This window comes from Toxotes jaculatrix, chromosome 8, assembly GCF_017976425.1.
Source record: "Toxotes jaculatrix isolate fToxJac2 chromosome 8, fToxJac2.pri, whole genome shotgun sequence".
In the NCBI taxonomy this organism is placed as follows: Eukaryota; Metazoa; Chordata; class Actinopteri; family Toxotidae; genus Toxotes; species Toxotes jaculatrix.
In genome coordinates this window covers 13,338,805-13,364,412 of record NC_054401.1, presented here as the reverse complement: position 1 = coordinate 13,364,412, position 25,608 = coordinate 13,338,805, and the positions used below count along the sequence as shown (strand labels likewise).

Sequence of the window (25,608 nt, the reverse complement as noted above, 5' to 3'; positions counted from 1 at the left end):
TTCCATGCAACACAAGTTCATTTCATGTCAGTAACAGACATGGCAGCAGCTTTGAAGTAGTCAGCTTCTATATCACGGCTCCAGTGGCATCACCACAGTGGCAGCTCATCATATCTGTAATATAAGGGCGTCAGTAAAAAAGTGTGTATTTGACGTTAAACGTTAAAACCTATGTAGATGCTATTTTTTTTGTTCCCAATACACATTGATCAGGAGTTAGAATACACCACCCCCACTTACTGCAACCCTAAAATCACCATAAAGTACAATCAGCACTTCTTTGACACTGTGTGAACATTAACTGAACATCATCAGCTCTTCACAAGAATAGAATAGCATTACACTAGATTGCATGGATGTTTGTGTTATTTACAGTATCTCATTGTACATGATTTATTATGCATTACCATAAGTTATATTGTGAAAATGCAAATTTGTGAAACAGCTTTACAAAATGTGTAAAAAGCAGCCTTTCGCTGTAATTTTAGAATAATTTACCTGACATAGTTATATCCTGGAATACTCTCTGTGTTCTCCCTCACCAACACATCTGAAAATACAGTATCTGGCGTGTCTCTTTTCCCATATCTGCATATAAAAAAAGACACGCAACACATCATTACATCTTTGCATTTACTTATCATAATTTTCTGAATCTATAGTATTTTATAGAAATTCAAGAACTAACCTCTGTCTTGTAATGAGGTTGATGTAGTGTCTCAGTGCAGAATAATATTTGGCGAGCTCCTCAGGTGGTGCTCCTTCCTGAGGACTGGCAGGCTTGGCTGGATATGCATTTATGCCAGAGTGAATGCAAGCCAGCAGGCAGAGAGCCAGAACACTCAACGACATCACAGCGCTCAAGCGAGTCCTGGATCACAGGGAAAATTAATAGTCAAAAACATAGTACATAGTAAAAAAAAATATAATTATCCAATAATGTCACAATGCCAAAATCTGAACTAGAACCTCAATATTGGACTGATGCTCCCATAGTTCATAAACCATAATAGCTATCAGACACATAAATAATCACTGACTTTCAATCAAAAATTGAGCTTTTCAATGAAAAAGTGAGAAACAAAAATTTGGCTTACATTATAACGTGAGACTTAATACTGCTGTACTATTGGTTTTCTCGCTGTTCAAGGTACCTCTGTCAGATTCCCAACATTGCCCCAGTTTTATACAGTGTGTGTCGAGTGGGGAGGGAGGGTAATTTCATTCAGTTTTAGGGCACTCCTGAGAAATATCAACTGCCCTATTAGTTTAGTAATCCTTGAATTGCAAGGCAGTTAAAATAAATAGAGATTGTCAGTTACATTATAGAAAAAAGACAACATGTCAGGTGTCAAATAAAACTAATCTTCGTTTGTTTAACATTTAAATATAAAAATCATAGTACTGGCCCTGTTATTTTGTGGAGTTTAAGTTATCAAAATGTTGACGGTTTTAATATATCAAAATGAAGTACATTACAAATTCACTTCAGAGTTAAAGTGTGCTTTGAGGATCCAATTATTCATGATTTACATCACAACAAAATTCTGTTTTACAACATGATCAACTCCTTTGCAACAAGCAATGAGTTTATTAAATATAAACTCACAGAGGCCCACATAATTGATTCCTTTTAATTTGCAGAGTGGTCATTTTATCTTCAGTTACTGTCTTTTCTACATTAAATAGGGTAAGAAGTTTGGAGAACAGAAAAGAGTATATTTGATCACAGCATATGTTACCCTTTTGTAGAAAAAGAAAGGTTCAAGCGGAAAGTCTAAAACCTTTATTTATTTTAGACAGTCCACTTAAGAGTCATAACCCGCATGGCAAGTTTCATTAAAACTGATGACGCGCAACCTAAAGTGGCTGGTGATGGTCTGTTGTTTTCACATTAATTTGAAATATGTTAGGATGCCCCAGGTGTTGATGTTTTAGTTTAAAGACTATATGCAGAGGGGGTCTGCGTTAAGAAACAAAAACATTCATTAATTTTGCATTCATAACCTTAAATATGTAATTGAGCTGTTAGAAATAAAAGACATGATGATATCTGCAGTGTCTTGGAGTTAATCAATTCAAAGGTTCTAATTCTATGTGAATGCAAAACAGCAGCCATACAACTCCACCTTAAACACTACCGACTGACGTATAGTTGTCTTAAGATAATAATAACTAAAGCATTTTGGCCAAACCATCGAGCATAGCTCCAAATTACACCAAACCACACAAGAAAGGGCAGTAAATTACACAGACCCGTTAAACTTTCAATTCCAGATGATAGAGGGCACAAAAAGCTTTCACCCTCTAAATGGTAAGATAACTTTAATGACAACTATTTTCTTTGAAGAGCACTCTGCTGAAATTTGACAGTTGATTGGTGTTGTTGTTTCCTATGACAGTCATGTGAGAGCTCTATTCCAGAGCCACAGTCTGCTCAGGAAAAGTACTTAAGAACTGCATATTTTCAGCCTTATAGACTGAAGAATCCAGATGTTGTATGCTAAAGTGACTCATTTCATTTCAGCAAAAAAGTGTTTACATTTTACTTCAAAATTTGTGGAGACCAAAGCAATAACACACAAAAATAAATTGGGACTAAAGCAATAAACACATTTTTAAAAACTTTTGATTACATGTACACAAATAAGGAATTAACTTTATACTGTGTATACATTTTTTTATAAATTTAAGTGAAAACAAGTGCAATGAAATAAGTCATTTTGAGCCACCTTGTGTACCTCAGGCAGATACTGTGCCACTGCTGTTTCTAAAAGCTAACCAATCTCACTGTTCTTCTCAGTATCCTCCACCACAGAGTATATATCGACTCCTGCATGGCCACAAATGGCTAAACAACAGTTGGTAAAATGGCTATGGCTAGTTAATGAGAACATTAGCCGCAGTAACACAGAACTTAACTTTTTCTTTCACTCAATTCAATTGTCCCACTAGTGTCATTTTGCTTATCCACCAGAAAGCAGTTGGTTTAAAACAGTTTGAGGCACAAACGGTCCAAAGCTTAAGCAAAAGGTTGCATTAACTAGTTTTGTACCATTTAGCCCATGTACCACCATTATCCGTAAAGAGCATGCAAATAGTGCAATTCAAAATAGCCATCTGACTGTCTGTCTTTGGTCGAACCATAAATATTTAAGTATGATCCATAATTTCAAGTCCACGTTGCGTTTTAGTGGGGTTTTTTGATGGGTGTATTGCAGGAAGCTCTGTTAGATGACGCTGCTGTGATTCACTAGTGTTCTTCACTAGTGAGTCACATTCTTCATTTCCAGACCATGTAAGCATAAACAACCAGAACAGTCACAGAGACATTCAAATACTGGGTCCTGTCAGGCTCCATGCAGGCATCTCCTGCCTCATTACATTTTTACATTTAGCTAATGTTCTGATCCAGCATGACTTACAGCAAGTCAATGAATCGGAATGGTCACTTGCTAGGAACTTATGAGGGTGTGTGTGCACTTATAGTATCTTAGCTACTGTTTCTGTGTTTGGTTCAAGCTCTGATTCTCCATAAAAATGCTCGTCTGCAGGTATTAGGAGCTTAGTAAAAATGCACTTTTTAACCGGTGTATTTTAATGTGATGTCAGGACAGAAACTAAAAATGTAGTACAGATTAGTATTCAAACACTGCACAGTTTCAGACTGTAGACTCTTTGTGCTGATCGACCCATTTGTATGTTACCAATTCACTGACCAATCTTTGAGAGCAGATGAGTGCTGAGTGAATGCATGTCATGACTTTGGCCGAAAACTTCTCTTTTCCTGGAAGAAGCAATCTTTTTGTTTGATTTGACTGAAACCATCAACGGAAACGGCTTGTTTCGATAACCCCACACAATCATGGCTTTGGGAAAATGTTCCAAAAATGTTTTCTTTGCAAACAACAAACTGCCCAGTGAATTGGACCCACAGGTGGAAGATGACAATATACCTTAACCAAAGCAAAGTGCTTCAGTACAACTTTGAAAATCTGGTAATTTGTCGTAGTTTTTGATTCTTTGGCTCCCCTACATTTTAGATGTAAATGTGTCAAGTATCAATAATTTAAATAGTCTTAAAAAGGGACTATTCTTAGCAATAAGTACTTTTACTTATAAACTAATATTTACTGTGCACAATTTACTGCTAGCACTTTAACAGAAGACTTGTAGGCCTACTTCTAAAAGAACATTTTTTACACTGTGGTATTTACTGTAATATACTTAAGGATTTTAATTGTTTTTAATGAACTAGTTGATTCAAAAGTTAATAAGGCTCCGACTCAAAAATCTGAAACTGCAGCTTACTTACAGAAATTCTCACAAATTTACAGCAAAATTGGTTCTGTACGTTCAGTCTGTATAATTCCAATCTGTACATCTGTTTATATAGTAACAACTCCCGTCTACCTGAGGAAGTTATTAATACAAAAAACAGTATAACTGCCAAGTTGTCATTAATGATCAGCAGTGACCCAGCAGCCACTTGAAAGGCATTTAAATGCTATAGTTTAGTAATTATAATTTCTATTATTGTTATTTGTTTTTATTGTTATTGTTTATCACTTTACATACAGACATGGTTAACTGTTTGATAACTTGTATATTTACCTGCCTTTATGAAGAAGATGAATCTTGACAGAGCAAATACCCACGTTCCTGTAAATGTGGCTGAGTAAAATTCACAGTACAAGGAAATATTCAGAGAATAATTTTAAAATCTAGGATGTTTTTAACATAATTTATTTTTAACCATCAAAATATGGTAACTTTTTTTTGACATAGCAAAAAAACATCAAACATAATTTGCAAATACGATATGATGCCCTCTCAAAGTCAGATAGTATGAAAAAGCGGTGTATGCAATTAATCAATATGATGGAGAAGTAATTCATATAGTAAAGCTTCTGCATCAGAGATTAATCCGTACCAGTCCATCAGTTCTCAACACAAAATGTGTTGTTTTATTGTCCAAAGATAATTAAAATGTCCAAAAAAAAAACTTTCATTTCTACTCCCAGGGATAGGAAAGGATGAATCCAACATTACAATGAAGAAGTAAAGTCTGTGAACGACTTGATGATTTGTCTTGTGTCATCACTTTGTGACGTCAGCATCATATACAAAGTCTTCTGGTAGTATCTCAGCAGGCATGCTCCTCAGCTGCTCATCATACTTACGGAGAGTCCAGAGTTTCTCTAGTTCATAGATGTCTCTGGTCTCTGGCATCATGAAGTGAACAACCATATTACCTGAGGCGAAGACAAATGGACACTAGTAACTATAATAACACACAACAGTTTACAAAAACGGATACTTAAAGATAGGATCTCTGTGTTTCATTTACCAAAGTCAATACACATCCAGTCCTCTGCATCCTTCCCCTCTATCTTGACATTTGGATCTCCATCTTTCTTCAGAAACTTATACTGGAGGAAAAGCGTCATTTGTGTAAAATTTAAAAACCAAAACCGGTTGCACATATTAACATCTAACAAAGTAAAAAAAAAAAATAACATTACCACTTTGATAGCATAAAGTGCCATTGCTCGGAGGTGTCTCGGTGATACACCACTGACGACAATGAAGTACTCAGCGTATTTGATCTGGTCTGGAACTTCAATCACACAGATGTCCACTGCGTTTTCCTGACGCAGCAGAGACACCAGCACATCAAGACTGAAAGTCTCTGAGGGTCCTGGAGAAAACAGGGGTGAAACATATTGTCAGACAATATTCAAGCAATATAAAAAAAATAACGATTAACTAATTTTTCAATTTTTCTTTTATTTTTTTAAACAAGGAAAAGGCCATTTAACTCACTGGCCATTTAACAACATCCAATCTAGTACTTAACTTTAAAATGGCTTAAAAGATCAATAACTACAGAAACAACTGCCGACTGACTTTCTGTCTATCAAGGTAAATCTATTAATCGACTAATAATTTCAGCTCTAAAACTAAGTACTTACTTAGACTCGGGGCTCGACTGTCACTGTCCATCTCATGTGAGTCCTCGGAAGACATATCAGTGCCCTTGTCTGAATTAGTACTTCCACTATACATCTCTGAATAACATCTTTTTGTGTCTAGATGACAAGTGAAAACTTGTTGAAAACGACGACGCTGACATGAGGCTAAATTCGGTGTGAATTGTCGAGTGAGACAGAAGCTGTGACACCGAGCTTTGGGAATCGGGCAGACTCTTCTAAAAACACCCGTTTGTTCCGCAAAAACGCTTCTTTTAAACGCCGACGATACCAGTTTATTACAGCGATTGAGAATACTCATGATGTTAGCGCCTATAACATTATCAGTGTCAATCCACGCGCCTGTCAAGGGCTAAGCTAAAAACAGGAAGTGAATTTCGGCCTTGGCTTTTGATTGGTTCGTTCGGCTTCTTTTGTTGGTTTCTGGGCTTTGCCTGAAATAAATGAAGAGCGCACCCTATCGATCATATAGGGTATTGACCTCAGAAATCAGGCCGGTGATTTTGCCAATCAGTATATGGTCTGTGGGTGTGTTGTATTTCACAAGGCAGGATTATGCATTAAATTCCCTTGTGATTTAGATTTTGACTCAGTCTGGTGATACTGCTTTAAAATTGTGAAACATAGCCCCAGGATGTTTTAGAAATATGTTTCAGTCATGCATGTTTGACATCTGCAGTGGTGGAAGAAGAATTTAGAAAGTATAAATAGCAATATCACAGTGCAGAAATACTCTTTTACTATACTTTTATTTTAGTAAAAGTAAAAAGTAGTCTACTCTGAATTTGCAAAGTAGCTAGTAAATGGAGGAAAAAGTACAATAGCTGCCTCTGAGTGTAAAGTAGCAGAAAATCATCTGCTTTATTACACAATCTGTCTTAGCCTATTTCATGCCCTTAAGTTATCTGGCTATACTTGCACGTCTTGCCTTGTAAGTTGCCCCCCTGAGCCCCCCTGAGCAGCAAAATTCTTTTTAATTTTGCTCTTTTGAGATAGCAACTGAATTGGCACCGTAGCTTTAAAGTTTCATGAGGTAAATTACTTCTGCTGTGTCAGATGGGTGTAGTCAAATTATGCACCTGAATAATTGATGACAAATTAGCAAGATAGTGTAAAATTCATTCTTTGCATTTATTTCTGTAGGAAAAAATTCTGAATGAAAAATCCTAAAAATATAGTGTTTTACAAAATCAATACCTCTGGCCTGAACAAGCTTTAATGCATAAAACTGTATACATTATAAAATTTCAATAAATCCATATTAAATTCCACCTGAGGTAAAATCTCATTGGTCAGTACATTGTCATTGAAATTACAAATTCAAGTATGTAAACAAAACATTATCGTGCCTGTATAGATTAGAGCAATGTACATTTTTGTACATTTTGTTCCCTTTGTTCAAAAGTAAAGCTGTGCTCACATTAGTCCTCATTCATCAGCACAGTCAGAGTCCATTAATACATTCAGTCTCAAACCCACAGGAATATGGTCCGTGAGGCCAGCCAGCTGGGTTATAAACGTCACCTCTTCAATTTCCTAGATGGAGACAAAAGGAGAGTGTGGTTTTCATGATGCTTTTTTCTTTTTTTTATGGCATGTTGTGTTTTAACTTTTCTATTGCACCTTGTTGAATTGCAACTCCACAGAAACAAAGGCAATGGAGAAGAAAGAGTAAAAACATAGAGGGGCGCGTACTGTTCGGCAGTGTTTTGAAATAGAGTTTTCGCGATACAGGATATAGTCAATCCGACGTCCCACCCACGACTGGCCAGTCTCAGGGTAAACCAGTGGACAGCCCTGTGCAGGAACAGGAGGGGAGACATACTTCTTTCTTAGCTCTTCTGTTTCCAAAGTTCTACACAGAGACAGAGAGAACAGAGAGAAGAAAGAGCAGATGTTCATGTCATCTGTTTACATTGCATTAGTGGTGCTGCGCTAGAGACAGTGAAACTGAGTATACCTTTGTAGACTGTCTGGGGTATTTACGTCATCTTCATACAATGTGGGCTGTTCCAGTAGAGTACCTTTGGAAGAAAATCATTGTAATACCCAATCAATGTCAAAATATACTGTACTATGCAGCATTTACTGTAGTTGAAATGATACGAACCAATAACCCAGGGCTTCTCTTTTCCAGGCCCTGCCCTGCAAGGATCTCTGTATTCCTCAAACAGACAATGATTCTGTTCCAGGGTGTCATCTAGACAAACAAAAAACATTAATAAGCACTAAATTTCAAAAACTTGAGGAGAAGGTGCTTTCAGGAAGATCAGCCAAAAAAAACAGGAAATTGTCAGAGATAAAGACACACCAGGTGAGCAGTTGTCAAAGTTGAAATCACCACAGAGCACATCAAAAACAACATCCTCATCAGGCTGTCTGTTGGCAGCTTGAAAATCACCAATCCACTTGGTTACCATGTCCAACTGCTCACAGCGAATTTCCCCTTCACCTGATAAGAGAACACAGAAAGACTATGATGAACATGCTTCCTTATAAGAAAATGCAAAATTTTCTGTTCAGTTTTCTGTGACGACCAAATCAGGAAATGTGACTTGCCCTCCGGTGCATGAAGGTGTGTGCAGTTAAAATAGCCAACCACTTTCTTCTGTTTCTGATTCTGCCCGATTAGCACCTGAAAAAATCATTTTTCAAATTCTATTTTCACCATCTTAACATTATTACAAATTCATGACTACTTAATATGAATTCTGCAAATCAAAAAGGACAACATCAGTAACTCATAGTGGCTAAATACATGATATTAAGTAACGTACCTTAGCAGAAAGGAGGCCTTTAGCAGCCAGTGCATCTTCCCCACGACTGTTGGGAAAGCAGTGGTACTGGGCCTTGAGCACCGGGAATCGGCTAGCTACAAACAGGCCGCTGTTGAAGAACTTGAAAGAGGAACATCTGCATGGTGGGTGGCAAGCATACACACCAATGTCATACAATATGTGGCCAAACATGGGTCTTAGTGCTTGGGTGAGTTTCTGTGCAGCCCTCTTATCAAACACCTCCTCTAGGCACAGGATATCCAAATTAGCTGGAAACAATGACGATACCTCCCATGGTACATCGTCATGCTGGCGGAGACCCTGGGAGAGTAAAGCTCGGGGTGCACTCCTCCGGTGACCCGCTCGGCCCTGCTGGTTGGAGTTCTGGTTGCAATTGAGGAGGGGAGAGGGTGTCTCAGTCGAGGGATCTTCTGTGTCATCACAGGGCACACAAACCACCTGAGTGTTGGACTTTGGGACTGAAACATGTCCTTCAGCTGGGTCTGAATGGTGACTCACTGGGGGCTGGCCCTGTCTATCTGTAGCCCCGTAAGTAGATGAGTTAACTGTGGGGAGTATGCTGCTGGAGGGGCTGAGAGTACCACAGCTGCTGGGCGAGTCAACAAAGATGCGGATATGGGGTCGACACACACCTTGCAGAATGCGCTGACCAATGGCAGCTGCCCTGTGCTGGGTGTGCCCCAGGTTGTTAAAGCGAGCCAAGCTATCAGGCAAAAGACACAAGTTGGCTGTGGCAAAGCCAAATGAGGCCTTTCCTACCAGCTCAAAGCCCCTGTGTGTCTCTGTTTCTGGTGAGGATGGCGTCTCCCTGTGGTAGTTAAAGGGTCTGCGGCAGCCCTGAAGAGGAGCCCAGAGCAGAAATCCCAGGAGGGCCAAGGGGGCTGTGGCAAGAAAAAGAATGAAGAAAATAATGGAGCCAAAGAAGACCTTGAGGGGGTGGAGGTAGCATTCCTGCTCCAGTCGCTGCGTTTTCTCCAGGGTGGTGGACTTGCACACAGCAATGAGGCGATCAAGAAACCAGAAACAAGGCAGGATGAATGCCCATCCCACAGCATGGAGGCCTGCAACAAAGCCATTAGGAAAGGGAGACACCCGCAGAGCCATGCCTCTGCCCTTTCTTTATGCAGCAATCTGTATGAACAACACTGGCACTTCCCGTTCTACCCTCATTCCTCGTTCCTCGTTCATGGGTTCCACAGGACACTAAGGCAGGAGAAAGAAATCAGAATTTTATATTGTGGCTCTGTTCCTGTGATCTCTATAAACATTCACAATGTGGACTCACAGGATTAACTGACTTTTATCTTTCACTGAATTCATGCCTGTACACGCAGTTGTGGAAAACATGAGGAAATTGACAACTGTAGTGGCATGAATGCAGTACAGTCAGAGGCAGTAGGAAGATCAGACTGGCTTACTGCACCCTTATGCAATGCATCATGATCACTTTTAAAGGAGGCAAAGAGAAAAACATTGTGTAAACTCCATATAATCCAGCTGCCACCATCTGCACAGTTTCTAATCACTGGGGAAAAAAAATCTGCAATGAAAAAAAGCCTGAACGCCACACCTTTATGTGTATTGACATTTTCATTATACTGTGTTCACTGGGTGTGTCAAAGGTAAAACCTACCACAAATATTTTTTTCTTATCTTGTACTGCTAAATTAGCATTTGACAATAACATCTCAACTGTAATACATTCACAACATGTGATACAATCCGAGGAGTCTGGACACCTGCGTTTACTGTGAAAAATAAGACTGTACTATAAACAGTTTTAGTGTGGATTTGCCCTTTAACGTTACATTCAAGGGTTCACTCCCACTGTTGACACTGGGCTCTGGTTCTTCAGCTAAAGATGGACAATCAGGAAGTTGGAAACCCTCAACATCCCGATTATCCATATAAAGACCCCATGCAAAGCAGACAACCATAAATTCTACCATCATGCAAGTTTTTAGCAGTCAAAGGAAGCGAGCTTCATGTGTCGTGTCTGTCCTGTCGACACTCACACAGGTAGGTGAGGGGAGTCTCAGCAAAGGTACTGTGAACGCCCGTGTGCAGGTATGCTAAGCTAACAGTTTCACATAACCGCATAAACGCAACAGAAAAACTTTCAAACCCACATTAACGTTGGTGCGTATGGTCACGACAGGTCGCTGTGTCATTGTAGCACATGGTTACTAAATTCCCACACTTTAAACATCCCTCAGAGTCTACGTGTGTGTTCGTTATCACAAATGAAAGCTGTCACCTGTCCTGTTGTTGAGCTAGCTTAAAACACTCCGCTAACGTGGCAGCCCTAATGGTCTTACCTTACTACGAAAACTAGGACAGTCCGTCTGAAGAACCCTCACAGCGAGCCGCCTGCTAATGTATTTCTTCTGTTACATTCATTTTATTAGTTTGCCACATGCTGTAATGAAGTCCACATTTGGGCTTAGGGGGGAAAAAAAACAGTTCAGCACTAATAGCCCACCCTGCTTTCAACCGCTGATCATTCTGGCGTTATTAAGCCACGCCCCAATGGCGGTGTCATGGTGTCCGGCCCGTCTGACACGTGATCTTACCTGAGGCGACCTGTTACAGTCTGTTCTAATCACTGAGTACTTCTTGATTTTAAGTTTCCCAGCTAATTAAGCAGTGACTTCTGGAAACCGTTTACCAAATGAACCAGTAGAAGACAATATGGGTAAAGACTGAGCCACACCATCAAAAATGCATGTTTTATATGACATCCTTATCATTTTTGGATTGATTGATTGATTAATGTATTATTCTTAGTGAACAATTTATACCACATTATCATGATTGAAAGCAATTCATGTTTACATTTTTGTACCCTGCGTGATAAGAATAAAGCTTCAGATACATTGTGGAGCAAGCTTTAGTCCAAATTTGTTTTGTTAGAAAGTGTATATTAATAAGCAAATACTTAAAAGTATGATAAAAAAAAAAATCATAGCCACACAAATTTTATCATGCAACATCATTTATCAACTCTTTTTTTCCATTTTGTGAATTGGAAATAAGCTTGTAAATGTCTCTGAATGCAGTCATCACTAGTAGAGAAGAAGAGGTTTTCTGTCCTTCTGGGCCATGCTGCAGAGGCAGGTGAGCACAAGCAGCAGGTCCTTCTGAAGTTTTCCCGGTGCTGTCGTCACTATCAGCTCCCTCAGAAAGTCTGGATTATTGTAGTCCATTGTCTGAGTGCTGTATTTATCAGGCCTCTCCTTCAGGATCCCATAAGTGTTGACAATAAATTCGGTGAAAGGGGGGTGAAGTGTTGTTTTAAAACCGAGCCGGTTCAACTGCTCCATGAGATCAGCATACCTCTGAGTGAGATGAAGCCGATAGCCCTCATCCACCTTCCCTGTCAGGGGATGGGTGCTAACCTACAAGAGAAGAAAACAAGCTGAGAGTTTCCTCTGAGTTATATAAGTGGAATTTTATGGTCATTATTGTTTTTCTAAATTAACTCATACTGGGATGAGTCATGGTTGAAGCTTTCTTGATCTCTTTGGATTCTAAAGTGATATTTTTTTCCTGAACTTTCTAGAACCAGGTTTTTGATTAAAATAATAATGATTATAAAATATCAGTGAGCAGTTTTTACCTGAATGATCTTCTCTGGCAAATTGAGCAGTGTGAAACCGTAAAGCCTCTTGTGGCCCTGGAAGACATAAGAGAGAATCCTCCCATCCAGTTGGTAAGCAATCTCTCCCAGCAGCCTGTCTGGAAGAGCAATGAAATAACTAAAATTAGGAAAATGTTTCTTTCTGGGAACATTACCATTACTTCTCAAAAATCTTTCCATGTTAGGTATCACTCACTTTTGACCTCAAGAGGAACATCAGCCTGGCAGCTTTGAGACTCTGCTTTCTCACATGTGTCTGTAAACATCGAGCTTTGTATGAAAGACTTGAAGTCGACAGGGGACGAGGTTTGGTGTTTGTGTTTGCTTGCGGATTGTTGCAAGTCTTTTCTGAACTGTGCCTCATCAGAGGTGGTTTGCCACAGACTGGATGGTTTTCTTCCTGATGGTGAGCAAACTGATAACAAGAAAGCAAGATGTTATTCTTGTCATACATACTGCATTTATTAAGACAAGCAGTCTGTGAAGTGGATACTTTAATGACACAACCTGTTTTAACGTCTTTAGAATGGTACCCATTGTGTTTTAGAATTGATCAACTGATTTTATATTATTTATCATTTTATATTTAACACAATATCTATTTTAACACGTAAGATATTAAACAAACTCACAAAATAACCGATTATTTTGATGATTAAAAAAAGAAAAAGTTACAACCAGAAATCAGAATATACTGCCTGGACCATTTCTTTGGAATTGTGTTGCTAGGGAACAGTTTGGATCAGTTTTGTCCCTGTCAGCTGTTACTATGAAATGCTACAACTACATATAAATCTGGTCTGTTTACATTTGTAACACGGTGAAAAGGCCTATATTTGTATATGCTTAGTACTATTTTATGTTACAAAGACAGGAGATTACTTGACCAAAACAATACAAAACTGCAAATACTTATAAAAACAGAGCACTGAGTTTACAAAATGTTTTTCATACCTCATTCTGGTTCCTGTTGTAATTATTAGCAACTACACTGACAACTCTGAACTGCACCCTGGCTGACATCTAGTGGCAAAGAAAAACACTTGCACTACCTGTTAAATCCTCCAGAGTAGAATTGTCAAAGCTCTGTATCCAGGCTCTCAGGTCTCTGTTTTCCTTGACTACACTTAGCATCAACTTCAACTGATCGTTCTCCTGCCCGAGTTGTTCATTTTTTGACAGCAAGGCAGAAACAGTTTGCTCCAGGTCCATTCTGGGGCTCCCAGTTTCACAGCTGAGCCCCAAACACACAAAACTTTCTGGATCCTGACAGAATCATATATCAAATCACAACAGAACACAATTCTTTGGTGAGACATGATTCTGTCAAGATGTTTTCACTCCACACAAAAGACAGAGATCAGGCTTTGAAAAGAACCTTTATATTTAACTATTAAAAGTTCTTCTTTACCTTCGAAATAGTTTGACCCAAAAAAAAAATCCCCAAATCAGAGGGCACACACTAGCTTTTCAATTGTATCATACAGCCTTTATAAGTGGATGGAGTATATCTGGTTGTCATGGAGACAGATCTGCTGACATTCAAGCTCAGCAGCTGCTGGTATTTCATCCAGTGCACTTTTTAGCCATTTTCACATGTGGTGGGCTATAGGTTTAAGCATAAAAGTTCATTCTTGACCCTGGAAATAGTAGTTTGACAAGACAATCCTGACTCGAGATCCACTTACTAGTTTTTTTTCCCGTGTTTTGCCCGTATCACAAGGTCTTCATCTACTTAAGAAGCCAACCCGGAAGAGACAGGTGAAATGGATGAAATCATAACTGCTCACCAAGACAGCTGAGCAAACTCCTTCTGCTGATGAAGACCGTGTGATAAAGGTGAAAGCTCTGAAAAAAGTAGGTAAGTGGACTTTTTATTCTTTTGCCAATTTCATTTGGCATAAGAAATCATTTTCTAAACCAAGACGAAGTCTTTTACCAGAAGACATATCACTTCATAAAACAGACAATGTATTATTATAAAAAAAACATTTGCACAACATAAAGCAAGAAGAAATCTCAGAATATGTGATCGATGAACACTACGAGACAAAACAGTTCACAGAAAAATTAGAAAAAATAAAAGTCAAGATTATGGGAATTCACTTAAATACATGAACTCAAAACAATTTCTGTTGTTCCTCCTGCTCAGCCCCCCCTTGCTCTTCCAAGGATAGCAAGAATATAGAGGAAGATGTTGATGATGTCTGTGTACAAGGTAAGAGCAGCAAAGACGTATTCCTCTGGACTCAGGGCCAATTCCTTGTTGCCAAGCAGCAGCTGCGTGTCGACCGCCAAGAACTGAAACACAGAAGAAATTCACAATGGGTCAAACACTGAGACCAGTTTTCCCTAAATAAAGATGTAGAATACCAGTCAATATCTGAATTTTAATCATTTTGTGTGGGCACAGGTTAAAGGACTGGTTCACCCAAATTATGAAGAGACATTCTGGTTATAGTTATAGGAAATTTCAGCCTCTGATATCTCTGCCTACACCTCAAAACAGTAGAGGAGAATGAAACTGAGTTAATGGTCCTCACAGCAATTAAAGATTTCACTTCAACAGCAAGAATGTGCCTTTCCAGACACACTGCTGTCATCACCACCATATACAGTAAAGTGGGGAGAAAACAGTTTGTTTAAGCACTTACACAGGTGAAGAGCAATGCTCCCAGTCCAGCATACACAATGTGCAGAATCTTGTCACGGATGATGATGCAGAGGATGCCGAAGAAGATCAAGACAATTAAACAGACAAAAAGCACGCCGTAACAGGAAGTGAAGTCGTACTTGGTCTGTGGGAGGAAGTGGCATAAAAGTAACCTCAATAACAAAGTGTGATTGGTGTACATGACATAGATACAAGACGCAGGGACTGACAGATACAGACCTGAAGAGAGAAGATGACCACTGTGAAGCACACAACTGCCGTGATGCCCACCGCCATGACCACTGAGTCGGTGTCATGAAAACTGGCGATCATTCCCACCATGTAGGACATACTGAGAGTCAGGATGGACTAAATACAAGAAACACAAATACATCAGCACTGCTGCACATGTTTGAGTGGAGTGCAATTTCAAGGCATGAATAAGAAACCATTTTGCAACAGTGATTTGTGAGGCTCTATCTGTCGTGTTTTGAGCAAGGAGGCAGCCTTATCTCTCACTTTACCACATCAGAACAAGTTGGAAGGATTATAGAAAAATTAAAACTTTGCATTTGTTTCCCAAGACAACAATAACTGAAATCAGAAAGCATGGTACTTCCTGAGCTGTAACTCCTTCCCTCATTGTTTGTCATTCTGAAAAAACAAAGACTGAGCAGACTTACCAGCGCAACCAGGTTCCAAGGATGTTTTCGGCGAATGCTTCCACAACAGCTGATTGCACAAACTGACGCAAAGAACACAGCATAGGACACAAAGTAGGTCCAGGTGTTCACCATGACAAACATCCTGACCTCTGCCACAAAGGTGAAAACAGCCACGAAGGCGAATGTCACCATCAGCTGAGCAGTTAACACCAAGAATACCTGGAATGAAGAGTGGATTTTTAGGCAGAAGACACAGATGATTTTTCTAACAAAGAATGTCCATTTTAAGGGGTATCTCAACTTGCATCAATGTATATGATCCATTCCACCAAGAAGATTAGGTTCATGATTGTGTTTGTTTTTCTGTTGTTTGTTCATCAGCAGGATATGTCAAAAACTTGATTTCAGTGGAATCTGGTGGAAAGCATGGCAACTTGCCAAAAATAATTTTGAAGGAAATTCTGTGAATTCTAAGGGGTTTTTTTGGACAATAAAATACCAGGAATCTCATGATTGTTTGTCACTAAATGTATATTTGAAGTAAATCTATGTCTAAATGCAGAGCTAAAAAATTGAATTATTAATATAAGAAATTTGAAGAAATCTGCAGACTTAGCAGCAAATAATGTGGTTTCTACATCTTCAACCAATCTGTCTCCTTACCTTTCGAATGAAGGCTCTTCTTATGCTCTTGTTATCTAATCCAAAATCAAATTCGTCATTCTCGATGAAGGCTGGTGGATCCTCCTGGTTGGTGAAAACATCATCTGAAATTGGCACCAAGAAGAAACATCACATTCATTAAATTATGCTACAAATCTTATTCCACATAAAATATAACACAATGTTATAAATACTCACTTTCAAAGTTGCTATTAAAGCCCTGTCCTGGTGGACAATATGGTAAAGAGGACGGACTGGGACCATATCCCATGCCACCTTGGGGGTTTGGAGCCATCCCAAAAGCTCCAGGAACACCTGGTCCAAAAGCAGTTGGTGGAGGGAAAGGGACAACTCCAGGAGCAGGGCCTCCGAACATGTTTGGGCCTGGCATGTTCATGTCATATGCAGGAGGAAATGCTGGCTGTCCGGGAAGAAGAGGCGGAGAAGGCCCCCCTTGGACGGGAGTGTATTCAGTCTTCTCAGTTGTCATCTCTGGCTTGGATCAGGAGCAAAGACTGAAGCGTTGTATTATTGGGATAGCTCTGCAAAATATAAAATAAAAGGGAGAAGCCGTCTGTAATGTTATGTAATGTTATGTTATGTTATGTTATGTTATGTTAAAGAGCTAAATAAACAGCCCTGACAAAGACGGTTAACAGAAGTTCATAGTGCGAAACGCAGTTACGTCAAAGAGGTCACGTGACGGTGCTGCCTTCCGGTGCATATCGAAATTGATAAGCATCGACAGATTTCTATGTGTTGTACACATTTATAGCATTAAACCCGCCACCAATCTGAGGCTTAAACGAGTGTTAAGGCTCCGGGTTTGACACCAACCCATCATTTACATTTTACATGTTGGTATCACATTCCAACGCTCCGGAGCAGACTCTGGGGGAAGTGGTCTGTTTCCCCTTACCTTTACCTGAGCCTGAGCCTCAGCCTGAGCCTAACCTTATCTAAACCCCCAACCAGTCGTGTTTTAGGATGTTTAACCTGACACCAGCTTTGCCCTAACTCTCCTACCTCACCAGGTATTTCTGCCTATTCCCGTAAAACGTTTAGTGATTAGCTGCCTTCAAATTTCCCCGAGGTTCGCCGAGACTCGCGAGAATTAGCTTCTAAATTTAGGCCACAAATTCCACTTTCAACAAGGAAAGGGCAATTTAACCCACATAATCTACATTCAACTGGCTATTTGTAACAAATTAACACAGATGAGTAAAAATTTGGTAAAGAACAAATTACGAGTGTTCTAGGAAATCGTTAGGTTAGGTTACAAACACAAGCTGACCAAACAATAACATTAGCCATCTGGAAATGCAAAAAAAAAAAAAACAACGTTAGAATGGTTAAAATCTTTAAAGGCTACTCACGTCGCACAGTCAAATTTTTTAACCCAGCAGGCTTCCTCTAAAATGTTCTGTGATTTTTTATGGTCGCAGGTTCTCACACTTGTATAGATGTTTTGTTCACAGACTGCCAGGAAACCGCTGCCTGCCCCTCAGCTCCACGGGCTGTGGAATCCAATGCCGCGTTCAGGTCACATGGGATAGATGGTACACGGGAGACCTACTTGAGAGCATATCTTTATCAACTACCTGACGTTTGTGTTATCATAGATTAGGTCGTGTGAGATTTTTTTTTTTTTCAAAGCAATAAATAACAGTCAACGACACACTTTGACTGATTAAGGTGTCAATGTTTACTTGATTTGCATGTGATTTGAACGCGACACTCGTGTCTGTCACTTGAAGGAGGCATTACTAAACTCGAAAGTGAAGTGCGGAAAACATCACAGGCCACAACCGCGACGGGGTCGAGAAAGTGGTATCTTAGCTACAAAATGCTTGGCAAGGAGGAATGACCCTCATTAACCAGCAGGTGTCAGGAGTGCACAGTTTTGGTGAGAAAAAAAACTGAGACAGCAACTAGGGACAGTACAAAACAAACTTTCATGCAACTGCCTGTCTTCTCCTCCGCCCATAGCTTGTACCCCAGGTCACATTAACAAGTTTCTATACAGCTGTATAGAAACATAAGTGGTGGAGACTGTAGTGAAGGATTGAAAACAGGTGAACAAAACTAAGAATAGACTGTAAATTCTCTTGACAATCAGAGGGCCCTGAGACCATGAGTGTTCATTTCAGCTGTTGCCGTATTTTGGAATTTCCTATGTAAATAAATCAGAATTTATAAAACAAGAATGTCTAATATTTTAGTTCATTTACAACTTTTTATTTTACAGTACTGATGAGGGGATCAACTAGTGGTGGTGTAATGTGGGAAGAGGGACCTGTTTACTATTTTGGAGCCACAACAGGTCAAATTCATTACACAAACACCTACGTTGAATTATAATATAAACAGAAGAAAGCATCAAACTCCAGCAGTATTTCAAGTTTAGAACAATTTGCAAAGACGTGTAATTCATTCTAGTGACTCGGGCTTTCTGAGACGCAGGATGCATGTCCTTGCCAGTTGAGTTTCTTTCTTTGTTTTGAAATTTACCACAGAAACTTGAGACACTCTCCTGCTGACAGTGGTTAATAAATGTCAGATTATGTGACTTTCATATAGTGTCTATGGTTCACATCGTAGTGGGACTACTAACACAACTTGTGTTGCCCCAGTGCACATAGACTGCATGAAACAGAACACTAGAGGCAGTTTACTCTTCATGGCAGTTGTTCAGATGTACACATGCATCATTTTACCATCTGCTACATTTTTTTATTCTTTATCCATCACTGTTACCATAACGTGACACGATTTCATCAAACAGATGAAAGAGTGTGAGCAAAACCAACATTACACAGAACACAAAAGGATAAACACAAGTTGAAGGTGAATTTCCTTTTATTTCACAAATTAAATCTTTGCATTATTTTTAGTCATGCATTACAAAATGCAAGGTGAGATGGGTGATGCCCTCGCCTTAGAAAACATTTAATGTCAAAAGACATCAAATGTAAAAAAGAAAAATTAAAAAGTTAACAGCTGTCACACTGTCCTTCGAACTGGTCAAGTATAAAAAGCGACATCAAAGACTTACGGATATATTTTGGACAACATTAAATCTACAGAAAACAGAAAAAGCATTGGAGTTATTGCTACCTTTCCACTCATATTTTGTTCTTTATACACAGTATACCGCATTGTTAACCCAAGTTTAAACATTCTTAAAACAACGCTTGCTCTTGATCATGAGAAATGCAGCAGCACATGTGGACATGTTCTATAACAGGCTTCATACTAATACACAAACACAAATAAAGGGTTTTTACTGTAAGGCTCCGTAATAAATACATAAATAGCATAATTTAAAAGGCACATTATGAAACATTTTTTTCAAAATGAAAGATTCACATTCAACAATGTTGCTTCCCTTCTGCTGAGTTTACTTGAGGTGCAATTTAAAGGGAAGAAAAGTGAGTGCTTTTACCAGCTTCAGCTGTCAGCATTCTGTCTTATGTACTATCAAGAAAATACACTTTAAAAAGGAACTAGTTGAGGATGTCTAATCTATCTCACTCCAAACAGTTATTTAAAAAAAAAAGAAAAGAAAAAAAGAACAGTCTTAACAAAACTTCTCTATCAATGTCTGCATAGCTTTACCAAACAAAATACTGGTCCAAAACTATGAAATACTGAAAACTGCAAGATGACGTAACATACTGTTCTCATATGTATGCAAGTGTTTTGGTTTAATGGGGAAGTAGTTGGGAAAGGAACCTGATTATAAGACATAAATGTAATTGGGAATTTTATACAAATTCCACTAAAACATATATACATAAAATTCAGCAATGTTTGACATGAGGTCCAGTGAGTTTACTTCCATTAGCATTCAATATTTTACTACTGAATAAATATTAAATATTCATATATATTCATTAGCAGCAAAATACTGATCTCACTTGAATAAAATAATATAAAAGTAATTCCTCATTGCTCTCCACATTTTGGTGATTTTCTTCAGGCTCTTTGGTAGAAGGACTGCTAAGATAAAACCTGGGAGTGACGACCATCCTTCAACTTCTACTGTCTTCCCCCCTCCTAACTTTTCCCTCGTCAATGGAGGGGGTGTCCTCCCCTGCTTTCCTCCCATAAGGTAGTTTTGATGGTTTTACTGCATGCGGTCTGTCTGGAGCTGCTGAGGTTGGTACTGGCTGAAGGCTGCAGCGGCAGCAGCAGCTCCTGGGGTGGCAGCAGTGGCGAGTGGCTGCTGGACAGCGTATCCATACCCTGCTGTAGTCATGTAGCTTGTTGGTGCTGGCGAGGCCGCATAAGGATATTGCTCATAGGCAGCTGCAGCGGCGGCAGCAGTAGCAGCAGCCGCAGAGTACTGAGCATACGTTGCTCCAGTATAGTCAAGGTACGGGGAAGTGGCAGCAGCAGCTGTTGCCGTAGCAGCAGAAGGTTGTACATGAGGGATCACCACGCTGGGTTGGACAAAAGCCTGAGGGTAGACGTAGTGGGCAGGGATCCTGTAGGACACAAAGACACATGGGGTCAAAGCAGAGCCACAGCCAGTCATCTGTCCAACGCTGAAACAAAATTCTGGAAAACTGAAAAGCAGGCGCCACAAATACGTCAATCCAGTCCTCAGACCACAGCAAATCCATTCATTAACAATTGAAAAACCCTACCTAGAAATGAAAAGTTAAGGAAGCAGCAAAACCGCAAAGAAACACAAGCGCAGCTTTTAATTTCAAAAAAAGCACCTGAATCTGAAACACAGTAAGGCATTAAGAGAAAACACAGCCCAGCCCTGCACCCAGTGTCTCACTGAAAACTGTAAAACTGTACAAAATGCGAGCTTATCGCACAACACCACAACATATCAAGATGAGAAGTGGACATTATTCTGTCCACATACTGCCACACCAACACCACACATACAGGCATGCCCACACATGTTAATTAGTCCTTAAACACAAACAAATTGGGCAAAAAATAGGCTTTCTGTGCCTTCAAAAATGAGCAGCTATTAAATGCAATAAGTTGCTATGCAGCTGATGTAGCTGCAGAGTTACAGTATTTTAACAAGTGGGTGCTTGAATGTATAAAGTTGTGCAGAGGCCTCCATTTAACTACCTTAAAGAAAAAAACGTGGTGTCATTTCCATTGGAAGAGCAATACTCTGTACATAGACCTGGGTATAAATGGATAAATACAAGCCTGGGTATCTGGGTAAATTTGGTCCCACTTTAAACTTGTGTTAAATTCACCCTCAGTGAATATATTGAGTAGCAGGTGTGAAACTGTTATATCTGTCCAAAGACAAGTGCCCCCTCCCCCCTTAGTCATACACCCCCACACAAACATACACACGGCAACTTGACTGACAAGGGAGGCTGGAAGCATGCTATTTTTGCTCCCCTTGTCATCTCCAAAGGACAAGCTGATCTTCTCCTTCAGTAACACATGGCAGGGAACTTGTCAACTGTAATGGCTGCCTTCGCCGCTCTACCGTCTCAGTGACTTTCCTGAATTTATTTACTGAAGGTGTCCAAGCTGATCAAGAAATGGTGCTCTAGTTACAAAGTGGGATGCGTGATCCACGGCTGTAAATAAGAGCTAACCGTTTTGTGCTGCAGCTGCATAATGATCACAGTAAAAGTTATGTTTGTTTATGAGTCCAATCACATGTATGGTTTTCAATTTGAAAAGACAAGAACTAACATGCCGTTATCTTTTCTTTGTGATTTGACCTTGTTTGAATATCAACAGTCCAAGTGCTAAAAGGGCACAGCTGACTTAAGCCATGTCTATTGAAAGAGATGGGATGAACATTTTGTGGTCCTGCGAGTCCAGAGCTAAATAAAGGTGCTTTGTAAATCACCAGGACACATGGGTAATCCCCAGCACATAACCAAAAGGCTTCATGGGCACATGGCTCGGCCCCACCTGTTGTCCACAGCCGAGCGGCCCTGTCTGTGCCATACATTATTAACAGCGCTGCTGAGTGAGTCCCATTTTCCATCTGAATTTGAGAGGCCATGGAGATCACTGTAGCCAACAGCTGCTGCCTGAGAGAACGGCTAAGATCTCTGTCTCCAACCTACAGTGCAGTCAACATTTGTCTATACATATAAAAAAAAAAGGCTACACTTTTAGGTTTATTGCAGAGCTAAATAATGAATCCATTATCACATATTTGGTTAGGTTGCTTTTCTGTGGTGAAAACACTGTGTGTGTTGTAACTCCCCCTACACATGTTAATTTTATTGTTCAGTGACAGTCGCCGGGGGGATGAGAAAACTGCTACACAGAGGAGGGTTTTGGTTTATCAGAAAAAAAATATGCTCAGTATCATGTACCTGTGGATGTAAGCAACAAGTGAAAGCAATAGGGTTAATAAAAACAACAACAACAACAAGAACAACACAGCATCATGGGTAAGGAAACAGAAAAAGAACTCCCACATGCAAGCCAGTGTTTGTTTTGTTGCAGGGGATCGATTTTGAAATAAACACACTGTGAGTGATCATCAGCCCCCTTTAGACAACAAAACACGATCAACTCAATGTTAACTAAAAACTGGGGGGGAAACACAGGCTAAAGCACAAATCAATCATTAAAAAAGGGGGAAAAGAATCAACACCCCATTGCAGAGTTACAACTCCCTATCAAAACTCACAAAGTCTGCACAAAAACCTCCTGCACCCCCCACCTCCCCCACTGCAAGTAGAAATAAGCACACAGTTAAGCTGAACACCACATCATACTGAAAACAAGGCACACACCAATCTATGTACTATTGAAAACTGAAAAAAAAAAAGAAAAAAAAAAGAAGACTTCCATGCATCTAGTCACCATTTCAGTTCGTTTGTGTATGTCAGAGTATACAGGTAACACTTTAGTGCTCTGCCCAATGCAGACTCAGCTATTCCTCAAATCATCATGTCCCTTCATCAGCTATTTTAACCGTTACCGACCCTGTCAGATCAGAGAGAGATAGACAACATGAAGTCAAGTCCTGTAGTGGCTGAGGGACAAGTGTTCACTTCCTTCACAGTCAACGCCAAGCAGAGGAGCACACATCAACACTCACATGTCCTCATTCAGGATTAAACAGGTGGAAGCAATGATAAATAAATGTTTACAGCTATAAAAACTGATTATATAACATCATAAAAGACAATAGCACATTTTCCTTTTCCATTTTATACAGAAGATTTTGTGATAGAAATGGAAGCTCTGCAGCTTAACATACCCATAAGGTCTTTGGATGAATGCTGGATGGATCTGAGGCATACCGAATGCAAATCCTGGATTGAAAACAAATTATTATTAAACTCACAGTCCACAGTAAGCTGATGTTCTCCAAATCATCTACTTTTTCTAAGTTATATTTTATATTTGTATCGACTTCTAACAGAATGCTTATATTAACTCCATGTAGCAGTGGCAGTGACTTTGTAAAGGACTGCTGTATGCTTTTTGCATGCCACACTGATTATCTAAGGCTGTGAAATTAGGCTGTGTGAAGTAAGTCCCTCACCTGGTTGTATGACCCTAGGCTTGGCCCCCAGGTAGGCCAGGTTCACATTGGCTTTCCTTCCATCTATAATGGGATTGGGGTCCTTGCAGGCTCGATCAGCAGAGGCCCGGTCTGCCATGGTCACCTACAAAGAAAAAAAAAACATTTTCCATTCACCTCATGGAGACGTGTGAGTGTACTGTATGGTCACAGTGATCAGATGGCACTCAGAAACTATGCATACTTTGTTTTTGGTTATGTTTGTTTTTACCATGTACCAGCACTTCCAAGTGTCGCCTGTTCAATTCTGCCGACCTATTTCTAACCTGGCAGTCACGCAGTGCAGTAGCTTTGGTGGGTGCCCATAGTCGCTTCAATTGACCTTAACATCGACTGTGCACGTGTACATGCAAATTTAAAACGTCAGCTAAATAATATCAACAGGTTGTTACTTACGAATCCATAACCTCTGGATTTGCCCGTCTGCCGATCAGTGATGACCACAGCCTCCTCGATGTCTCCAAACACTTCGAAATATTTCCTGAGACTTGAGTCCGTTGTGTGATAAGGAAGACCTCCCACAAAGATCTTGGTGAAGGTGGTGTCTTTCTGTGCCGAGTGCATCGTGCGTCTTTGTGTATGTGTGTTTAAATGTGTCTATAAGTAATTTCCTATAAGTTTTAAGGTCAGATAAAATAAAGAAAAGCGCTCAGATGTGCCAGGGTCAGGGAGAAAGTCTGCAGCATGGACGGGCAGCCCTCCGGTAGTGTGACTGTGGATCTTTAGAAGGAGGAGGAGGAGAAGAAGGACACCTGTTAGTTTGTCGCGGGAGGCTTCCCAGTTGTCAGAATGTGACATAGATACTTAACTCCACCCAGATCCAGACCACCACTCCGCGCTCAGGCTACCTACTGTCGACCAGCTGCTAAAACAGTGGCAAGGACACGCTCTGCAAAACAAGCATAGAAAAATCTAATTCTCTCTAATCTAATTCTGATTCCTCATTTGCTCAATAAAGTGAGAAAGAAATGTGGGTCAAGGCAAGTTTGAAAACGATTTTAGACTTTGAGACAACATGGGAGTGGGTGTAAAATAATGATTGCTCAACAACAGTGGAAAGGCGTGCAGTCAACATTAGATTGCACATCACTACCAGGGTTGTTGACAGGCTTTTGCAAGTAATACGAGCCCACAGAAATAAAATAAAATTAAAACAAAACAAAACAAAACAAAACAAAACAAAACATATATATATAGTATCTAACTGCTCTTTTAAATGTCTGAAAATGAGTACAATCAGCCTTTAAAATTCTAAATATATAGTTCAATTAATTCGAATGTGACCAATTAGGGCACCACTGGCCAAATTATTAGAAAACTTTCATGGATCATGCAATAGAAAACTACACTGATTTGCACAACTAATAGTCAAGACTTGAAAGAATAAAAGACCTTCTGTATAGAGGCACATCTCATACATGGGGCAGTCCATGGTGCCTGTGTCATCATGTTTACATGTTTGTGTTGTTTATCTTTACATCAGCCCCAGACAGGATAAGTTCCAGGGGACCATAAATCTGCCAGTGGCAAGAGACATTTTTGCTCTACATTAGGTAACTGGGAAGTGGAGCAAACATCACTGTTGACATCTCATCCAAGAGATGTAGTGAAGTAAACACTGTTGCTATGACAGAGGGCATGTTTGTG

General features: G+C 39.7%; 6 protein-coding genes across 6 annotated transcripts; all 6 read right to left on the bottom strand.

Annotated features, from left to right (window-relative positions):
- On the bottom strand, window positions 1-1,009 carry LOC121185935 (peptide YY-like). The gene is made up of 3 exons (XM_041044463.1): window positions 689-1,009; window positions 499-588; window positions 1-114 (listed from the first exon to the last, which is right to left on the bottom strand). Exons 1-3 carry the CDS (start codon window positions 850-852, stop codon window positions 90-92), a joined length of 279 nt encoding a protein of 92 aa, XP_040900397.1. The 5' UTR covers window positions 853-1,009; the 3' UTR covers window positions 1-89.
- A 3,721-nt stretch (window positions 1,010-4,730) lies between these two features.
- On the bottom strand, window positions 4,731-6,391 carry malsu1 (mitochondrial assembly of ribosomal large subunit 1). Its single transcript, XM_041044462.1, has 4 exons — window positions 5,976-6,391; window positions 5,526-5,701; window positions 5,351-5,432; window positions 4,731-5,255 (listed from the first exon to the last, which is right to left on the bottom strand). Exons 1-4 carry the CDS (start codon window positions 6,292-6,294, stop codon window positions 5,101-5,103), a joined length of 732 nt encoding a protein of 243 aa, XP_040900396.1. The 5' UTR covers window positions 6,295-6,391; the 3' UTR covers window positions 4,731-5,100.
- A 714-nt stretch (window positions 6,392-7,105) lies between these two features.
- Window positions 7,106-11,300, bottom strand: smpd5 (sphingomyelin phosphodiesterase 5). The gene is made up of 8 exons (XM_041044461.1): window positions 11,110-11,300; window positions 8,771-9,994; window positions 8,553-8,628; window positions 8,305-8,445; window positions 8,104-8,193; window positions 7,954-8,017; window positions 7,689-7,848; window positions 7,106-7,529 (listed from the first exon to the last, which is right to left on the bottom strand). The coding sequence occupies exons 2-8, from the start codon at window positions 9,893-9,895 to the stop codon at window positions 7,422-7,424; spliced, it is 1,764 nt and encodes a 587-aa protein (XP_040900395.1). The 5' UTR covers window positions 9,896-9,994; window positions 11,110-11,300; the 3' UTR covers window positions 7,106-7,421.
- Window positions 11,301-11,828: 528 nt separating this feature from the next.
- On the bottom strand, window positions 11,829-13,932 carry LOC121186329 (speriolin-like protein). The gene is made up of 3 exons (XM_041045023.1): window positions 12,628-13,932; window positions 12,411-12,529; window positions 11,829-12,189 (listed from the first exon to the last, which is right to left on the bottom strand). The coding sequence occupies exons 1-3, from the start codon at window positions 12,695-12,697 to the stop codon at window positions 11,857-11,859; spliced, it is 522 nt and encodes a 173-aa protein (XP_040900957.1). The 5' UTR covers window positions 12,698-13,932; the 3' UTR covers window positions 11,829-11,856.
- Window positions 13,933-14,076: 144 nt separating this feature from the next.
- grinab (glutamate receptor, ionotropic, N-methyl D-aspartate-associated protein 1b (glutamate binding)) lies at window positions 14,077-17,946 on the bottom strand. The gene is made up of 7 exons (XM_041045022.1): window positions 17,789-17,946; window positions 16,611-16,954; window positions 16,413-16,516; window positions 15,768-15,968; window positions 15,325-15,453; window positions 15,086-15,229; window positions 14,077-14,732 (listed from the first exon to the last, which is right to left on the bottom strand). Exons 2-7 carry the CDS (start codon window positions 16,900-16,902, stop codon window positions 14,580-14,582), a joined length of 1,023 nt encoding a protein of 340 aa, XP_040900956.1. The 5' UTR covers window positions 16,903-16,954; window positions 17,789-17,946; the 3' UTR covers window positions 14,077-14,579.
- Window positions 17,947-19,259: 1,313 nt separating this feature from the next.
- Window positions 19,260-24,813, bottom strand: rbm24b (RNA binding motif protein 24b). The gene is made up of 4 exons (XM_041044939.1): window positions 24,358-24,813; window positions 23,923-24,046; window positions 23,635-23,689; window positions 19,260-20,902 (listed from the first exon to the last, which is right to left on the bottom strand). Exons 1-4 carry the CDS (start codon window positions 24,523-24,525, stop codon window positions 20,542-20,544), a joined length of 708 nt encoding a protein of 235 aa, XP_040900873.1. The 5' UTR covers window positions 24,526-24,813; the 3' UTR covers window positions 19,260-20,541.
- Between the last annotated feature and the right edge of the window lie 795 nt (window positions 24,814-25,608).